This window comes from Osmerus eperlanus, chromosome 12, assembly GCF_963692335.1.
Source record: "Osmerus eperlanus chromosome 12, fOsmEpe2.1, whole genome shotgun sequence".
Classification (NCBI taxonomy): Eukaryota; Metazoa; Chordata; class Actinopteri; order Osmeriformes; family Osmeridae; genus Osmerus; species Osmerus eperlanus.
Window position 1 is genome coordinate 8,016,914 of NC_085029.1, and position 20,109 is coordinate 8,037,022.

General features: G+C 40.3%; 1 protein-coding gene across 1 annotated transcript; it reads left to right on the plus strand.

Moving 5' to 3' along the window:
• Positions 1 to 8,953: 8,953 nt before the first annotated feature.
• LOC134031751 (nitric oxide synthase, inducible-like) lies at positions 8,954 to 19,604 on the plus strand. Its single transcript, XM_062475463.1, has 26 exons — positions 8,954 to 8,972; positions 9,153 to 9,203; positions 9,407 to 9,502; positions 10,606 to 10,754; positions 10,907 to 11,069; positions 11,181 to 11,272; positions 11,665 to 11,806; positions 11,900 to 12,039; positions 12,802 to 12,976; positions 13,091 to 13,192; positions 13,339 to 13,533; positions 13,700 to 13,782; positions 14,129 to 14,273; positions 14,456 to 14,560; positions 14,660 to 14,709; positions 15,358 to 15,532; positions 15,828 to 15,960; positions 16,201 to 16,279; positions 16,493 to 16,683; positions 16,845 to 17,014; positions 17,146 to 17,356; positions 17,473 to 17,560; positions 17,834 to 17,955; positions 18,159 to 18,307; positions 18,388 to 18,582; positions 18,835 to 19,604. Exons 2-26 carry the CDS (start codon positions 9,153 to 9,155, stop codon positions 18,877 to 18,879), a joined length of 3,246 nt encoding a protein of 1,081 aa, XP_062331447.1. The 5' UTR covers positions 8,954 to 8,972; the 3' UTR covers positions 18,880 to 19,604.
• Positions 19,605 to 20,109: the final 505 nt, after the last annotated feature.

Consider the following 20,109-nt stretch of genomic DNA (forward strand, 5'->3'; position numbering starts at 1 on the left):
GACGCCCGCGCTGCATGAAGTCGAACTCACCTATTGACCCCAATTATGTAAACAAAGCAGAGTCTGTGCGGCGGCAAGTACCCTGAAACTCAATCTCTAGCTAGCTACCTATTGGCCAATTTAGCTGCTATACCCTTACCCTCTGCCCCTTGAGACTACGTTTTAGCTAGACACAACAAAATGAAACAAAGTCTGATTGACTTACAGTCAAGGAGACAGTCACGATGCACACTCAGTAGGACACTATTCGCTCAGTGTAACTACAACCGTAACTGTTAACACATGTGATCTCATACATCATGCGTGATGTTCAGTATAAATACAATTAAGCAAATAAAGACTTTCTCTTTCCCGGTCTAACCGATGTGAGCTGTGGGAATTCCTCCGTAAACAAAGTTTATCCCTACATTAGCCTAGTGAGAATGGCTGTGCCAACAGTAACTAACGCATATATTCATGTGTAACTTTCGTCTGCACCTTTACGGCTGCAGCCGCTTATTAAACGGGTGTCCAATCAAAAATAGGAAATGATCCTTCATTACATTTGTGTGGATTGGGTCAAACCAAAGTTAACCATTGTTTTTGCTTTCCAACACAGGGTTACAATAATCATGTGGATGAAGACGACCATGAGAGGATTCAATTTATAATTCAAAGATCTATAGCTGATGCAGAGTGGATTCTAGATAAAGTAATTTTGAAGTGAATTGCCTTGCTCCTTCTGTTTTTGAGCACCTTAAGCAGGTTGTAAGACACAAATTACTTTTATATATAACTTCACCTTTGATTTCTGGATGACCTCGATTTAGGGGTATATTTGACAAACAATAGAATTCTTTATTGAGATTTTTTTATGAGAGTGCAAAAGTCTAATTTCTCATATGATTCTATTTTTTTAATGTATTCATATGGATAGACAACTTGAGAGACAGGAAAGCAGGGAGAGAGAATCGAGACATACAGGAAAGTCCCCAGGCCTGAATTGAACCAGGACCTCTGCACCATGACAAGCCTCAATGGTATGTGCTCCACCCGGTCAGCCAACGGTGCATCCCAGACATATTTAGCTTTGATGTGTCCTCATAAATCGGAGTCATTACCCATAGCTTAAACCGACTTTTTTTTTGTGATCAAGTTGTTGCAAAGGTTTATCTGCAAATAATTGATTAATGACTAATAAACATAATGTCATATCTGATCTCTAGATGATCGAAAAGGACGCTCAGTCGTGGTCAATCAAATACAAGTTGCTTTATTTGTCTCAATACAGGATACACAAACACTGGGTATTTCATGCATGAAAGCACAACATTGCACAACACTCAGCTTTGCTTTATACTCCCCAAAAGTCCACCCCCCTTCTAGAGGGAGTCAGATGGTTGACCGGTTAAGGAATCCGGGCTATTAATCAGAAGATTTCCGGGTTGATTCCAAGTCGTGCTAAATGACGTTGTGTCCTTGGGCAAGGCACTTCTCCCTACTTGCCTCAGGGGGAGTGTCCCTGTACTTACTGTAAGTCGCTCTGGGTAAGGGTGTCTGCTAAATGACTAAATGTAAATGTATGTCACAAGATATCCAGTTGTTCCACATCAATAATTCATATGCCAAGTATAACGCCTGACACACTGTTTTCCTGGTGTTTTCCTTTAGTGCGGGCTTATCAGTCTCAACATGTCTTCAATTCCAGGTGCAAGTTTGATAGGAGCATTTGTTTCACTATCGCTCCATTTGGCAGGGTATTATGTTTTCCTAACATCAATCATCCTTTCAAAGATACCTGTTAGATCAGCCTAGTTCACATAAGGACAACCATAACACATTTACAGCAATGTTAATACACTTGGTGCAGTTCTCCAGTTTTCTAGCTCCAACAATAATCATAATTAATGATTAACATGAAAATAAATGTATACTTGAAGGTCAAAGTGTCACATTCTTACAGGAAACTAATATGTTTACTAATCAAGATCTACTGCACCACGTGTTATGACTTATGACTTATCACTATGTCAGTGAAACCAAACTCTTTGCTTAATAATATGGTTAACCAGTGTCGTGGAAGTTTGTGAGAGAATCAATCGATAAGCTGAAGTTGGGTGAAGTACAGAGTTAATGTTTAGAATGGTACCGGAGAGTCCAGCCCTACCCAGCTGATGGCCCTGGACCCCCAAGAACATTCTTCAACAGACCATTTTATAGCACACAGTTCTCAAAAGTCATTGGTCCATCATGATACAGACATGCAGCTGTCCCATGTCTCTTCTGTCATTGGCTAACTCCTGTAACAACAACAACAACAACAACAACTGTATCTTATAAACAAACATAGAAGCTTATAATTCAAACCTTATTTAAGACACATTAATTTACAAACATCCTAAAATTCCATTGCACCAATCTGTTATGTTGAGTTATGTTTTCCTTTTAAGCTATGTTGATGAATAACAAATGGAGTACATGTTTACATTTAAACAACATAATTGATGCTTCTTTCCTTCTGTCTGTTTTCCAATGGCCACCCCCATAACCAAATGTAAATATACACACATATGTTTGGTTGTGTGCCACCTTTGATCAAACAACATGTACTGATATTTCTTGTGGAGCTCCTGTTACCTAATCAGCCTACATGGCAAAAAGCAGAGCCCGTACAAGTTCACAACCGTGTAAACTGGCAAACTCATAACATGCTTAAGATATTACGCAACCATATTTAATTATTTTAAGGCATTTAGTTTTGTCTATGAGATTATAGGCTACGATTTGACATGTCCATAACTATGTTTGTCCAAAAACAACAGTAAATATGGACGTCTCCTATTCACTAAATGACACCCAGGCAGAAGAGTAGGCTACCTTCAGTAGCTGACTGATCATATAGTGCTCTGAGCACTTCCAGAAGTCTTTCCTACCTGTCCAATAAGGTGTTATTGAGGTAATAGCCATGTTGTGTTGCCATAATTGGAAAAGGAAGCAATAAATAATTTTTATCAACACTGACGGGCTCAGACAGGTATTTTCCCAAAGATTCTGTGTTTTATTTGTCATGATGATGCTTGACATTGCATGTCCTTTAATACCTTGGTACACTGGGGCATTGTATTCTGGACTATAAAGGCACAATTTACAATTCTATTAAGTCTGTCCAACACACTGAGACGAAATCTGCTGGGGAGTCTGAGGGTCCCACGCTCTCTCCCCTCCCACGCTCTCTCCCCTCTCCGCGCTCTCTACCGACTCGCTCTTCATGCTTTCTCCCCTCTCTCTTCACGCTCTCTCCCCCTCGCTCTTCGCACACTCTCATCCTTACCAAACTAGTGCAAGCTTACACCTCCCGTACAGAACATCGGTATCAGCAATAAAATAGCATTTTTTACGTTAAGTTATGAATATGATGACATTTTATGATAATTTCCAACAGCGTGCGTGCAGTGTGCGAATTATACAATGACAATCGGGGGGGTCAACTCAGTGCCCCCCCCCTCCCCCGGGACGAAGTTCAATCCTGCCGCCGCCCCAACCAAGTAAACGGCACGACAATGGCACACACGAACGCACTACTAAAACTATAAACACTATTGTTTGTAGTCATTTCTTTCTGAAATAAAAAAGTTGATCTTTACAAAATTGAAACATATCTGAGGAACATATCTGACTGTTCATCACAAAATAAGGTTGTTGGAAATCTCTCCAGATTCTGACAAGCAATGAGAGACAAATTAAGCTATCTTGCTTGATATAGAGCTAGCGATAGCTATCTTCTAAGTTGGTGGTTAACCATGTTTCTATCATTAACATTCTTGTGAATATTCTACAACTAATTGCCATTACAAATACATTCTTGACAGATTTTTGGGGTATTAGATAGCAAACTTGCCTTTCTTGCACTTTCTCACGACGCAGAACGCACCGCTACACTGAGGTGATTCAACAAGCGCGGTGTTTTTTGAGTTTTATTGGGCACTGGTCACTCGCGCTGTAATGAGCTTTAATGAGTGAATTTTGACTATGGCAGTCAGTGTAATAGTGTGTGATATTCCCTGCCATAAAGTCAACATGTCTGTGTATCGCCAACCTGTTATTGAATGAATATGGTAACTATATTGTGATATTTACGATTACAGGTAAGAACGATATATAAATGTATCGACCCCCCCGACCTGTGGTTTTTACCTCTTTTGGGGGGGTCCGAGCCTTAATCGGGGGGGGTCAGACCCCCCGTAATTCGCACACTGCGTGCGTGGTTGCCTGTCATAGCGTAGCATATTTATATTTTATTAAATATTTTGTATCAATATTGTAGTGAGGTCCACAAGACCACACGGAGCCAACATCTTGCCACACCTGAAGAGTGATTCAATCACATCAGAATCAGCCCTTGTGACACCCTCAGTATGCTGATTACCCACCAAACGCCGATGCAAAGGAACCATAGAATGGGGGGGGGGACCTCCCCAATCTACCAAATCAGCCCTCCTGCTAGCTTGCAAGCTTCAAAGGGCCTGATTTAGACAACACGTCTCCAGCGACCATTTGCTATCCGTTTCGGCGGCGATTTGAACAAAGAACATACCTTGATCAGAACTTTTGAGGAAAGTTCTTGAGACTTTACCACAAGAGTACAAGGTGGAGAATTATGAGAGGGATATTTGTGTTATGTTTGTTACTTTGTTTTAATGTTGTGTTCACTGAAATCTTGATTCTAGTAACAACTCCTTCTTCCTGAAAGATAACCACGTCATTCTTGGTATCTACACGAAGCTATCATAATAAAACAATCATTCAACTATATTTTGTAACTGTACCAAGATGTCCAGAACAATATTTGAACCATCGAATGATCAGCCAGAGATCAGATCACACCTTTGGTAGGTGTGAAGGAAGGAGGGGGGAGTTGAGAACCCAGCTTCCCCCAATCCACATCTGACCCCAGACGGGTCCTCCCTCGAACTGTATAAAGCCCTAAGATGACCATCAATCTCGGACTCCAGCGAAACCGACCATGGCATGAACGCCATCAGGATTGGCGTTCCAAGGACGTCGCCAAGCTTCTCCTGAGATTCAACTTTATAGTGATCGCGACACTATCTGGACGTTTCAACAGAAGAACCAAAAACGCAATTTCAAATGCGACTTCACTGAGATCCCGCAGACTCAGTCACATGACCCAGCGCAGCCGCGCTGTGACTTCAGATTCTTCAAATGGACCTTTGGCGCAAACCGCCCTCAACATCATTGATCAACCCCTGATCAAACGTAACTATGGCTAACGCTCTTTCCTCCTCGACATGGCATTGGCGTGAGCTCTGTTTATGATTTGTAAGGATGTAATCACTGACTGTACAATTTCTGCCTTTCTTTAAGTTAGACCATTTCATTCTGTTCATTGAAACCAATCTCTCATATCAAACCCATAATCCAACTTTTCATAAGATCTGTTTACCTTACTTGAATAAATTCATTGTAAAGATATTTTGACGTGCGTGTTCACTGATGTTACGATTGGCTCTACTCTTAGAACGAATTCATTCCTAAAGATGAGACTGATTATTACATATTAAACATAGGATTCCCTAATGTCCTAAACCAATATTAGGGTGGTGCCCCAGACTTTATGATAAATTAAGTATTTCTATCTTTAAACGAGCAAACCCCGCTACATATTGGCGCCCCGTGTGAGGCTAAGATAGATTGAAATGAGCAATCGTAACTTTTGTGAAACGAACTGTTAAAATAGAGCGAGCTCTAACTGTATGTAGCACCATGTATTTAATACTACTGTGCCTAGGCTACAGTGGCTGTGTGCGTATTCAATTGTTTTTCGTGAAATAGCTGCTAGTGTGTGTGTGGGACCAGCTAGCTCAAAGGAAGCAGCTAGGTTTGACCGGAGGTACGCGCGTGCTCAGAAACACCGCTTCCCCGACATTTACGTTGTAATCTGCCTCGGCCAGCTCTTCAAGGAAAGTAGCATAAGAGCCTTTATTATAGCCCCTATTTTAATAGTGTAGCTATTTGGTTAAGTTAATTAACCAACCAACTAATACGTTGGTGCACATGTCTAGTTCAGGGAAACAGACAGTAGTGCTTAGTCCTGAAGGACTTTTGTTTAGAAGCAACTAAACAACGCAGTTCTGTACACGTAACCTACCGCCACCACGAGTGTGTGTGTGGGACCAGCTAGCTCAAAGGAAGCAGCTAGGTTTGACCGGAGGTACGCGCGTGCTCAGAAACACCGCTGCCCCGACATTTACGCTGTAATCTGCCTCGGCCAGCTCTTCAAGGAAAGTAGCATAAGAGCCTTTATTATAGCCTCTATTTTAATAGTGTAGCTATTTGGTTAAGTGAATTAACCAACCAACTAATACGTTGGTGCACATGTCTAGTTCAAGGAAACAGACAGTAGTGATTAGTCCTGAAGGACTTTTGTTTAGAAGCAACTAAACAATGCAGTTTCTACACGTAACCTATTATGCCGCCACGATATAGCTTGTCGAAAAAAGCATTGACTATTCCCGCAGCTAACTGTGTTTTAAAATAACAGTGGTTGCCAAACTAAAGTTACATTATTAGATGCAGTTCATCAATGTGGTTTAGTTACGTTGATTTCAAGAAGCTACTTAGTAACTATAATTGTGTAAAGTATGTACTATAATTACCTTGTACCTTTATTTGTTATTTGTATACGTCTTTGGCAGTCAATTGTAACCATAACCTAAATGAGTTTATTGAAACTAGTTTGATTTAAAAAGATTGGAAAGCCGACAACTTTTCCCTCATCTAGACCCCTAGTCACAAAGCTTCAATTGCTACGGCCATTGTAAGCCACTTCAAGTGCCTCTTTTTGTTTCAATAATTTCCTCTCAACCTTTTTCCTATGTCATGTCATAGCTTAATCACTCATAGCCATGCCAATGTCTGGGGAGGGGGGGTGACATGCTGTTACGCTGCTGTGGTCTTTCTTCTCTTGTCTTCATGTCAACAGTTTCATCGACGACGGTCTATGAAAGTTGACATCCGGGGGGATGTAGTGAGGTCCACAAGACCACACGGAGCCAACATCTTGCCACACCTGAAGAGTGATTCAATCACATCAGAATCAGCCCTTGTGACACCCTCAGTATGCTGATTACCCACCAAACGCCGATGCAAAGGAACCATAGAATGGGGGGGGGACCTCCCCAATCTACCAAATCAGCCCTCCTGCTAGCTTGCAAGCTTCAAAGGGCCTGATTTAGACAACACGTCTCCAGCGACCATTTGCTATCCGTTTCGGCGGCGATTTGAACAAAGAACATACCTTGATCAGAACTTTTGAGGAAAGTTCTTGAGACTTTACCACAAGAGTACAAGGTGGAGAATTATGAGAGGGATATTTGTGTTATGTTTGTTACTTTGTTTTAATGTTGTGTTCACTGAAATCTTGATTCTAGTAACAACTCCTTCTTCCTGAAAGATAACCACGTCATTCTTGGTATCTACACGAAGCTATCATAATAAAACAATCATTCAACTATATTTTGTAACTGTACCAAGATGTCCAGAACAATATTTGAACCATCGAATGATCAGCCAGAGATCAGATCACACCTTTGGTAGGTGTGAAGGAAGGAGGGGGGAGTTGAGAACCCAGCTTCCCCCAATCCACATCTGACCCCAGACGGGTCCTCCCTCGAACTGTATAAAGCCCTAAGATGACCATCAATCTCGGACTCCAGCGAAACCGACCATGGCATGAACGCCATCAGGATTGGCGTTCCAAGGACGTCGCCAAGCTTCTCCTGAGATTCAACTTTATAGTGATCGCGACACTATCTGGACGTTTCAACAGAAGAACCAAAAACGCAATTTCAAATGCGACTTCACTGAGATCCCGCAGACTCAGTCACATGACCCAGCGCAGCCGCGCTGTGACTTCAGATTCTTCAAATGGACCTTTGGCGCAAACCGCCCTCAACATCATTGATCAACCCCTGATCAAACGTAACTATGGCTAACGCTCTTTCCTCCTCGACATGGCATTGGCGTGAGCTCTGTTTATGATTTGTAAGGATGTAATCACTGACTGTACAATTTCTGCCTTTCTTTAAGTTAGACCATTTCATTCTGTTCATTGAAACCAATCTCTCATATCAAACCCATAATCCAACTTTTCATAAGATCTGTTTACCTTACTTGAATAAATTCATTGTAAAGATATTTTGACGTGCGTGTTCACTGATGTTACGATTGGCTCTACTCTTAGAACGAATTCATTCCTAAAGATGAGACTGATTATTACATATTAAACATAGGATTCCCTAATGTCCTAAACCAATATTAGGGTGGTGCCCCAGACTTTATGATAAATTAAGTATTTCAATCTTAAACGAGCAAACCCCGCTACAATATATTGGGGGGGGACATTGGGGATGTGTCCCCCCCAATATATATTATGATTACGACCCTGGGAAAACTCAGGGTCTTCTTATACCTTCGACTCTTGATGCACTTTTCAGGAAAAAGATTAATTGAGCCTCAGAACTCAGTCTTTAATTAATCTAAAGTATAATCAAAAATCATTCGCATCAAGCATCTTCCAGACCAAATTAACCTATAGGCCCTGTAGACAGGGTCGGACTGGGCGTCGGGAGATTTCCCGAACGGGCCGTTTTTCAGTCCCAGTCCAGACCTGCCTGTAGATGTAAACTTGTAGCCTACGTCGTTAGTTTCTTCGTGTAACTAGAACACAATCAATCAACTGATGAGTATGTTACATAGATGGATGCATCCAGTGTAACGATTAATGAAATAAATAAACATGTTTAGTCTTCTCACAATCATTTACAAAATGAGACACGACATTTCCCGTAACAACGTTTTAATTACGGGAATATTTCCTTATAGAGGTGGTGAAGGAGGCTATAAATAGGCACTGCAGGTCACTGTATCCTACAGTAGTTAACTTTCAGTTGTGTGTGTACACTTGACTTGAGGTAAGGTATTGCCTGTACTTGTCAAATTGAGAACTCCTTTATTTAGTAACGCATGTTTTCGTTAGTTGTAGATTGGACATAATTTGACTTAATTTTATATTTCATTTAACCTGCTGTAACACAAATGTTCTAAATTCATGATGCATCATTGATTTCATATGGAATAACTCATCTTGGCAGATGAAAGTGCTTCAAGATGACAACACAAAATCTCGGTTGGCAGAGCCAAAGGTAAGCAAATTGATGGAAACAATATTGTTATTATTTTGAATAGAAAATGGGCTCATGCACTTCAGCATACCATAACTGCCAGGCTCTAATTTTCAGTGTGGTTATCAGAAGAACTAAGATGCCTATAATCTTGTTATGATCTTTATAATTATCATTATTTTGACAATATAATTTGATGATCCATATTGTTTTTTTGTTTCCAGTTGGAAAGGAGAACCAGATGTCCGTTTTCATTAGCCATCAACAACTTCCAGAATGGCTCACGCTACCAGGACACGCTGCACACGCGGGCTGTCAAGGTTTGCTCAGACATGACAATGTTTTACATTTACATTTAGTAATTTAGCAGACGCTCTTATCCAGAGCGACTTACAGTAAGTACAGGGACATTCTCCCCAAGGCAAGTAGGGCCAAGCCGTAATCATAATGGCCGGGTTTCCCAGATTGGTTAAGAAGCTCTTAAGCGCTAAGAGCTTCTTAGGAGCGTTCTAAGAGCGCTGTGAAAGAAGGACGTGTTTCCCAGAGTCGTTCTTAGCTTAAGAAGATCTTTCACTAAGAAGGAAATGTAAGATCAGCCTGACCCACTCTTAACAGCCTTCTTAGCGACCAAACGCTCACTGCAGCTGCATCAGGGAAAGTTATATCTGACACTCAAAGGAATACTAAAACCATGCGTGATGATAAATGTGCGCCCACAGCTGCAGAACAACAAAATAATAGCATAAGAAGAAAAATAAAGATATAAAAATAAATAATTGCCTGAGATTTATTGAAACATTACAACAACTGTTTCAGTATGATGTTTTAAATGAATGAATAAAGACACCAACGTCAAGTTCACAAGCCGTGTTCCAACAATGTACAAGTCCCTATACACACGGAGTCCGGGGAGCAGTCCGGCTAGTCGATTACCTATCAACTAGACTCCGTAACAACAACGTCATTTGGCACAGCCAATTACGAACCGGCAACATTCTAAATGAATAGCCCGACTCCTTAACCGCTCAGCCATTTTAATAGATTATTTGCTGGCAACTCAAGCAGAACTAGATTATTATTGCATTTGCCAGCGACAACTAAGAATCTTCATTGACTAATTTTAAGTACTTTTTATGTTCATAAACATGTACAATTTAACTGATAAGTTAAATAGTCATATGTCACTAATATGAGCGACAATGTTCACATGACAAAAAATGCCAAAACGTTTTTCATTATATCATGTAGAATGTAATTTGTTAAAATGTACTTCTGTCTGTACCTTTGACAGAAGATGCACATTTTAATTAGCATTTCCTTTCGAATTTTCTCTCACACATAATTTACCAAAACAATTCCAAAGTTTATTATTGTTTTGAGTACAATTATACAATTTAATTTCAACTTTACATTTTGCTTTCAGAATCTGGCATGTGACTCAATCAGTTGTCAGGGTTCATTAATGACTCCCAAAACATTGATTCGGAATCCCAAACTGGCTCCAACTGCTCACAATGAGATACTTCCCCAGGCTATTGACTTCATTAACCTGTTATTCAAGTCCAAAGTAAAGTAAGTATTTAGACACACTGATTAAGGCCAAAGCAGACTGTATATTTAATTGCACTGTTTACTTTTTGCACTTAATGTATGAATCAAATAATTTAGTCTTTGAGTTTACCAATCTGTTAGACTTAAAGTTAATTATTAATACCAACCGATAGTCCCAAAATTGAGGACCATCTTGCAAGATTGGAGACGATTGTTATGGAAACTGATGTCACCGGAACATATGAGCTGACATTGGAAGAACTGTCGTTTGCTGCCAAACAAGCATGGAGGAATGCTCCAAGATGCATTGGTAGGATTCAGTGGTCTAATTTACAGGTGAGAAAAAGTGTTGTCTGTCTGTGTTGGGGAGAGATATGTTTATTGGTCTGATGATGCATTTTTTTGTGCGATTAATATATTTTTATTTATTTATTTATTGTCTTACAGGTTTTCGATGGCAGAAAGTGCACAACTACTCAGGAAATGTTTGATCTGTTGTGCAAGCACTTAAAGTATGCCACAAATGGCGGAAACCTAAGGTGAGTTAAGAAAGTATTTTTTGAAACAAAAGATAGCTCTTATTTTGAGCTGATATCCTAAAACATGTAGTCTTGATAATCTTAGGGATAAGATGTGTAACAACTCAAGGTGGACTGTCCACAAGAGGATTATACAGACATGGTTCATTGCCTTACATTGCTCTCTTACAAGGATACATGTTTGGGCATTCTTAGTGGAAGAACACTGACACATGGAAAGATTAACATTTGTTAACATTCTTCTGTGAAGATATTTCTGAAATTAGGTTAACAAATAGAATCATTTATTGGTCTGTCAGGACAAATATGATCCATAAAGTAAAGCATTCAACAAACTAGTCTGACAGTATATTCTATATATGACTTGTCTTCCAATATCTCTTTCTTTTTAGGTCGGCAATTACCATTTTCCGTCAGAGAATGACTGGTAGGGGTGATTTCCGGGTGTGGAACAGTCAGCTGCTGAAATATGCAGGGTATCGAATGCCCGATGGAAGTATCCAGGGAGATCCCTCCAGTCTGGAATTCACTCAGGTAATTTTTTGCCTGAGTTGAAATAACACTGTCTTTATTATATGCAATGGTTTAGATACAATACAAAAAAGATGTTCTGCTGTGCCTTCAAAGATATGTATCCAGCTTGGATGGAGACCGAAATATGGCCTCTTTGACATGTTGCCTTTGGTATTGCAAGCCAATGGAGAGGATCCAGACTTATTTGAAATTCCACTGGATTGTATTCTAGAAGTTGCCATGGAACACCCACAGTGAGTGACTTTTACCCTTGGTTCCACATGACATTAGTTGTACAATCACTACTTTCTGTTTACTATCATAGCTTTTGATTGATATTGAAATGGTATAATATATATATATATATATATATATATATAATGGTGATGCTTGGATCTTAACAGGAAACCGAGTTCTAAAAATGTATGTGGGAAAATATACAGATTTCTTTATTATCAAAGCAAATTTGATGGTCTACTGACATAAAAGAGAGCATTTTGTGGTAGCTAATTAAGTTGGTACAAACAATTGGTCTGTCTGTTTTCAAATAAAGGCAGCTTCCAAATCTGGCACTTCAGACCTCAATGGGAATTACTGACACTGTATAAAACCTGTCAGCATTCCACATCTTTAGCATGCCTGTCCAAATAATTCCCCAAATCAAAGGGTTTTCTACTTTATTGCACAATAATTCTAACGGCCAGTCACTGGTTTCAATACTAAGTAGGATAAGGTGTTTCAAGTTTCTGAGTTTCTGTGAATGAGAGAATAACAGGATCTCAGACTGTATGTGTACCCTACTGCAGTTAAAAAGGGCAGAATTAAGGGATGACCTGTCCCAATAACACATTTTTATGAAACTAGCTTTATATCAGGTAAATCAATTCATATTTCGAAACAGTTGCATTTTAGCAGGGAATGCCTAACCCTTGACTATTGGGTCCAAATTATAGCAAACTGACACTCAATACGAGACTCTTCCTGTATTTAAACTGCTCCCGTTCATTTCCCTTCAGGCATGAATGGTTTAAGGACCTTGGACTGAAGTGGTACACTCTTCCAGCAGTTTCTGGTATGCTGTTAGAAGTAGGCGGACTGGAGTTTTCAGCGTGTCCCTTCAACGGCTGGTACATGGGCACAGAAATTGGTGTCAGGGACTTTTGTGACTACCAACGCTATAACATTCTCGAGGTAAGGTTCTGCATGATACACCCCTTTGGGATGTGTGTGCCCCCCTGTATGGGAACAGCCGCAGTTGTGCAAAAGCGGAATCACAATTGAGGACTTTTTGGTTGATTGGTGCAGGAGGTTGGCCGCAAGATGGGCTTACATACTCAAAGGCTGTCCTCGCTGTGGAAGGACCAGGCATTGGTGACCATTAATGTTGCAGTGATACACAGTTTTCAGGTTGGTAACCTGTGTTCTGACCATGAGTTCCACTAACCCTTAAAGGAAATTCTTAACACCATATTAGAGGACAATAATCTTTGTGATGGTCACAATCGTCAAAATGCACATCAAGAACATGCCATTTTTTTCCTGACTGGATGCAGAAAAACAAAGTGACCATCTCTGACCACCACTCCATGGCAGAATCCTTTATGAAGCACATGGAGTCGGAGTACCGGCTCCGTGGTGGCTGTCCCGCAGACTGGGTCTGGTTGGTTCCCCCCATGTCAGGCTCCCTCACGCCTGTCTTCCACCAGGAAATGGTCAACTACATCCTCTCTCCATTTTACTACTACCAGGTACTGAGAATCTAGTTTATGTTAATTAAATATACAAACTGTTCTTTTAATCAGCTACTGCAGAGCTGTGTAAGAACAGTTATGACAAAGTAAATTGATGCTTTTACTAGATACAAAAGAATCAAAGTACAAAGTGTGTACCTTGACATTATATTTTGTAACCTAGTCTGACCCCTGGATCAGCCATAACTGGAGCGATAAGAAAAAATTCATGATCAGACAGAAGATCAGCTTCAAAGCCGTGGCCAGGTAAGTTGCCGTGGACAAAATTGTGAATTGTTTTGACTTTGATGGAATGGCCATGCATTTTGAAGACAAAGGAATCGGAATGAAGCTATTCCAATATAACATGTAAAATGCTCCTACTTGTAGTTCTCAGCAACTCAGTAAGTCTACAACCAAATAGGAACACTTTACAGCTAAGATACTAAATGGATTGTGGTTGAATGGTTTGCTTGCCTGAGATCAGACAAATTGAGGAGACCTGAGGGAAAAAGTGTTTGTGATTTGGGCTTCAGCATGATGAGCAGTGGTCATGTGATGTGTTCTGTTGGGTGGTGTGAGATGGAATTACATCTGTCATACCATCTCGTAGGGTAGTCCTCTTGTCCTCAATCTTCATGAGGAGATTCCTGGCCAGCAGGGTGAAGTGCACAGTACTGTTTGCCTCAGAAACTGGAAATTCACAGACATTTGCCCTGAAACTCCACACCATGCTTAATGGTGCCTTCAACTCCAGGGTAAGAAACTATTTACATAACATCTGATTGAAATTATAATTTATAGTGGCTAATTACAAATCGTGTTAACAAGAAGGTCAGAAAAAGATTATTCATTCTATTAATGTTCTTGTACTGAATTTATATGACTGTTTTCTACAAAAACAATTTTCAAATCAGTACCATGTCTTAATACCTCTCAGATGCTTTGCATGGAAGACTACAACATCTGTGACATAGACACAGAAAGCCTCTTGATTGTGGTAACCAGCACTTTCGGAAACGGAAGCCCTCCTGCAAATGGAGAGGTGTGTATGTGTTTGTGTGTGTGTGTGTGTGGTAGAATACAAGTCATTTCCTCCACGTCTCAACCCTCTAAAACAATAAATTATGTTTTTTATACTCAGAGTTTTAAGGAGCAGCTCTTCTCCTTGCTGCATCTTAGCAGACAGTTGAGGTTTGTATCAAAAGTACAGTTTGCATTGTTGTTGGCAGATTCAGAGAGGTTGTTCACGGAGGATGGAAGTCAGGGTTTCTTTGGTTCAAATACAAGAAACTTTATTTGATCATCATAGATACAGACAGTGGGCGAACAGTCATTAGAGTATAAAGAGTATAAAACAGTCATTTTATACTCTTTACACAAAACACTCCCTTAAAGGACCTTTGGCGTATTATGGCATACGTGGCCTATTCTTGCTATCTGTTTCAGTTTAATATCAGTCTGTTCTCTTCCTATCAGTTGTGAAAGGGACTACAGCCCATCTTTTAGTTTACAGGTGTTTTATAATGTTTTTTCTAAAGTCAGTTATGGCCCGTCTTGGTCTAACCATTGGTCAGTGACAGTTCATCTTACGTAACTAAGATCTTGTTATGTGCTGCGTCTTGTTCTTTTAGTTCTAGTTCACCTGAAGTAATCCTTCAGTTCTTAGTAGTGACGTCATCCCAGGATAGTTCAGACAGTTCAGTGCTAGTTCACGTCATGACACTCAACCAGTTCAGTGATAGTAAGTTTCATACAGTTTTTGGCCACGACAGCATCCTTTTTGATTTACCATAAAACAACTGAAAGATATGTCTGTATTTTCTCTCTTTGAACACCCAGATACTGTGTATTTGGGCTTGGCTCCCGGATGTACCCCAAGTTTTGCGCCTTCGCTCACACAGTGGATGACAAGCTAGAAGAGCTGGGCGCTATGCGGCTAGCTCCCATTGGAGAAGGGGATGAGATGAACGGACAGGAGGAAGCCTTCTTGGCATGGGCATCTGTGACTCTCAAGGTTGGTAAACTGCAGAGGGATTCGTTTAGAATTATTTTAGTATCCTGTGCGGATGATAATGCCTTAGACAAAACCCTTTAGCGTGAATACAGTACACTTCTGACTGTCAAATATCAGAATTTAAATGATATATGGGTAAGTGATTTCCTACCTTTCATGATTGGCGCTTGAATAGTAAGTCTGGAAATAGTTATTACACCCTATTTAGTCCTTATATTACATCTGGCTGCTTGATGAATGTGGAAAAAACGATAAAGCCATTCATTATTTTATCTGTCTGTTGCTATGCATTTAGGTTGCCTGTGAAGAGTTCAACATCCAAATGCAGCTGAGCTTTAAGCTGCCAGGGGCGGATCAGCTTTGGGAGTCATGGGAGCCCATGAAATATCGAGTTTCCCATGAAATCAGCCACTTGGACCGCTGTGCAGGTACCCACAGCTTCAGAAGGCAGTCCAATCTAATAATATCCATTCAAATGTCTGACCTGAAAAGGTAGACCAAGGGATGAAGAGGAAACCACAAGGCGTCAAGAAATGCCTCTCTCGTTTTTGCAAAGGGGATGAGGATGTCCTTCTCTGTTCTGTTTTCTTAAAAGTTAATGATTATCTATTCATTTAATACGATTATTTTTTCAAGTTTGAAACAAAGTATTTATCTTTTCTCTCTAGCACTGGCAGCTGCCCATTCTAAAACAGTGCTCCCCATGAAACTGAAAAGAAGACAGGATCTGCAGAGCTCTCATTCAAGGTCTGCATTTGTAGCATCGCAACTGTGATTCAATTGGTTTACAGATATCTTACTGTTGACTGTTGTTAAAAGCATGTTCAAAGCTAATTAGAATAAGAAATACATTATTCCTGTTTTTTGGCCCTACTGTAAAACTATTATTATTATTATTGAAAATAAGGTGGGTGACAAACATTATCATGTGGGTAAATGGTTAATCCTCTTTGTTTATAGTCAGTCCACTATTCTAGTGGAGCTAGAGATGGAAACAATGAATGATGTCTTGAGCTTCTGTCCTGGTGACCACATTGGTATATGTCCTGGGAATCCACTACAACAAGTGGCAGGCATCCTCAAGTTCATCCCTAATGCTTCCCTGATCAACCAGAGCCTTTGTCTGGAATATTGCAGTGACTCCTATTCTGGTAAAACTTTTCTTTGGTTGCGAAAATATTTGTATGCATTAAGAGTTTGATAATTGTGCTATCTAAGTTTTAGAAAAGGGGTGATCATGAACTGCTTTGGAGGGATTAAGGAGTGAACAAAGCATGTTTGTAAGATGCAGATTTTTCTATTTCTCCTTTAGATAACAAGAGAAACTGGGTCACCTTGGACCGTATCCCAGCATGCCCTTTGTCACAGGCTTTAACATACTTCCTGGATGTGACCACAACCCCCTCTCAGAATCTACTCTACAAACTTTCTCAGATAACAAACCAGGAGGAGCACCGCCAGCGCTTGCTAACTCTGGCGACGGTAAATCAAATCAGGATTTGTTCACTCTCTTCCGTTCCAGAATGCCGTGGAACACCTACGTATTCAGTCATGCCATTGTAGGACGTCATGTCCAAAATGTGTTTTAGAATATTTTGAGTTTTTTTGTTTAGGACTTAAAGGAATATATTACATGGAAGATGTTCAAGTGTCCCACGTTCCTGGAAGTCCTAGAGGAGTTCCCAACCCTGGAGCCATCAGAGGCCTTTCTCTACAGCCAGCTACCTTTGCTGAAGCCCCGCCTCTATTCTATCAGCTCCTCCCCTGCTCTGAATCCCAATGAGATCCATGTCACAGTTTCTGTGGTCAACTACCATACTGAAGGTAGATAGATACCTGGATGGATATGTTTATGCATCAATAAAATCGGCCTTTAGCAGAAAGTGAACACATGATGCATGATGAAATAGCTTTCAGCTTCTGTGTCCTCCTTTACACAGATGGACAGGGTCCTCTTCACCATGGGGTCTGCAGTACCTGGCTAAACAACATCAATGAAGGAGATATGGTCCCCTGTTACATCCAAAGGCATGGGACATTTACAGTGACTATCTCTATGTTTACACATATTATGTTAGAACACTTGGATCCAAGTTAGTGGTTTATCCTTTTGAATAGTAAAACAATATATAAGTGAGGCAGATCAGCATGATAAGTCTGGGTCCACCCCAATGTTGCTCTACCACAATGCTGACACCTTGAGGCAAATGTCAGTTGTACTAATTGAATGTTCTCCTCCAACTTTGTTTTTCAACCCTCAAGTCATATGTAGTATTTGTTTTGGTTGGTGATTGGATACAGCTCCAGTGGATTTCATCTTCCTGCAGAAGCCAGCGCCCCAATCATCTTAGTGGGGAATGGAAGCGGGATTGCCCCCTTCAGGGGGTTCTGGCAGCAACGACTTTGTGACATGAAATGTCCAGGTAACTCAGTGTTAAGTGTGTGTATTGCCCATGCTGTAGTGTCCGTGCACCCTTGAGGCAGTTTTAATCCTGATTCTGAAGCAAACGGTACCCTGGGTGAAGAAAATAAAAAATATATCTGAATGTATGTTAATGTATAAATATACATCGTATTAGAAACACAGTAAGATATGTGACTATACATGGTCCCTGATTGGTTCAAGGATTCTCCGGAACTCCGATGAACCTGGTGTTTGGTTGCCAGACTTCAGAGACTGACCACCTGTACAAAGAGGAGACACTGGACATGAGAAGACAAGGTGTTCTGAAGAACGTAATATCGGCATACTCGCGTCAGCCAGGACAACCTAAGGTATAAAGCATGACTTGGTCACTTCTGCTGTCCAGGCTACTGCTTCTGGTGTCTAAACATGGCTTCTGATATCTGAATAGGTCTACGTGCAGGATATCCTGAGGGAGAAGATGGGCGAAGAGGTGCTGAGAGTTCTGCACCAGCAGGGGGGGCACCTGTACGTGTGTGGGGGGGTGAACATGGCACATGGCGTGACCCTCGCGGTGCAAGACATCCTGTGCAAACAGCTTGGCATGACCAGCACTCAGGCGGAGGACTACGTGACCCAACTCAAGGTTGATCTCTCTCCTCCCTCAATCTGTACATTATTGCACATTTCAAAACACTGGAATCATCGTTTGCCATTCGCAGGCAGCTTATCTAAATTACGGTTGTAAATCTATCAGTTGCTACTGTAAAAAATAGAAGTATGTTTGAAAACAAAATTGTAGGTAACTGTGAGCTATGTAATTGCATAGCAATGGCCTTCCCACATTTCATGATGTCAGATGTTATAGTTCATACTGATTTAAATTTTGCATTTTCAGATCAAAAAGAAATACCATGAAGATATATATGGAGTCAAGATTTAGAAATGGGATGGCTATGAGCTGCTGAGGATTTCAAGGATGTCACCAATGACCTTGATAGCTGTGGAAGACTTGTCGGGACCTGCTGTGTGTCAGTTTCTAAGAGTTTTTGGTAACTGGGTAAGATCTTGGGTTGCCCTTAAACATTTTGGATTATTAATAGACTACATTTAATTGTTAATATTGTTTTTGCGGGGGATACCTGTGGATACATTTTTGGGGGGTTTACTCTTCCATTTATGGTGAACTGTCATCAAACCTTCCTATTTTCCTTCTACATCAATTTTAACTCATCAAGATATTCTGATTTACTTATGGATTTCATTGGATTGTTTAATGAGTTAAGAGACCACTTAAATTAAAGAGCTGAGGACCCTGTCTTAACGTTCCATATATAATTTAACATGTCCTAAAATATTTTATATTGTCTATTAAGGATTTTACATTTGATGTTTTATTTATATTTGTTTACACTTGACAATTGATCTTGACATGTTATGGTGCAAAAAAATCTAAATCAATGTTTGAAATGTGAGACTTTTGAGAAAATAAACTTGTTGCATTGCAGAACTACAGTACATTGATGTGTTTCCTATAGCCCTGATGTACTGTATATCATTTCCCATACGGAAACCCTTTGAGAACCAAACTTTGAATTTGTCTGTTTGTGCCCAGTCTGTCAATAAATGTCAGTAACATTAACATAATCAGACATGAATCAGAAATCTATTTGAATCCACTTCAAAAACACACACACAGCACCTTTCTTTAAATGTCACATTTAATGATTTTAACCACTGTAGGCCTACTTGAAATCTACACTTTTTCTCCCCAACACACATTTGACCACATTTGAGGAATCACATCCCTTACATATACCTTGGCTTTCAAAGTCCTCTGAGCAGAACGATGTTTCTATACCATGTTTTGTAATCAAATGACTTCAGTTTAAAGATCCTGTAAAGTGGAATTAAAAACGAGTTTCAAGTTCACCACACCACAGAATAATGTGTTATTAACTACCCATCCAAATTCGAATGAAAAAAAAACACAGACAAGTATGTTAAATTAGGCTTTGAAATCGTTAGAAAGTCATCAATCTTCTCTGTTCGAGACCGGGGGGGCATGTCGCCTGAAGGAGCTGAAGCTCAGCCCCCTCGCTGGAAGGCGCCGCCTCTCTCAAGTAAGCTACCTACGACCCAGATAATGGACGCTACGTCAAGCCGAACAAAA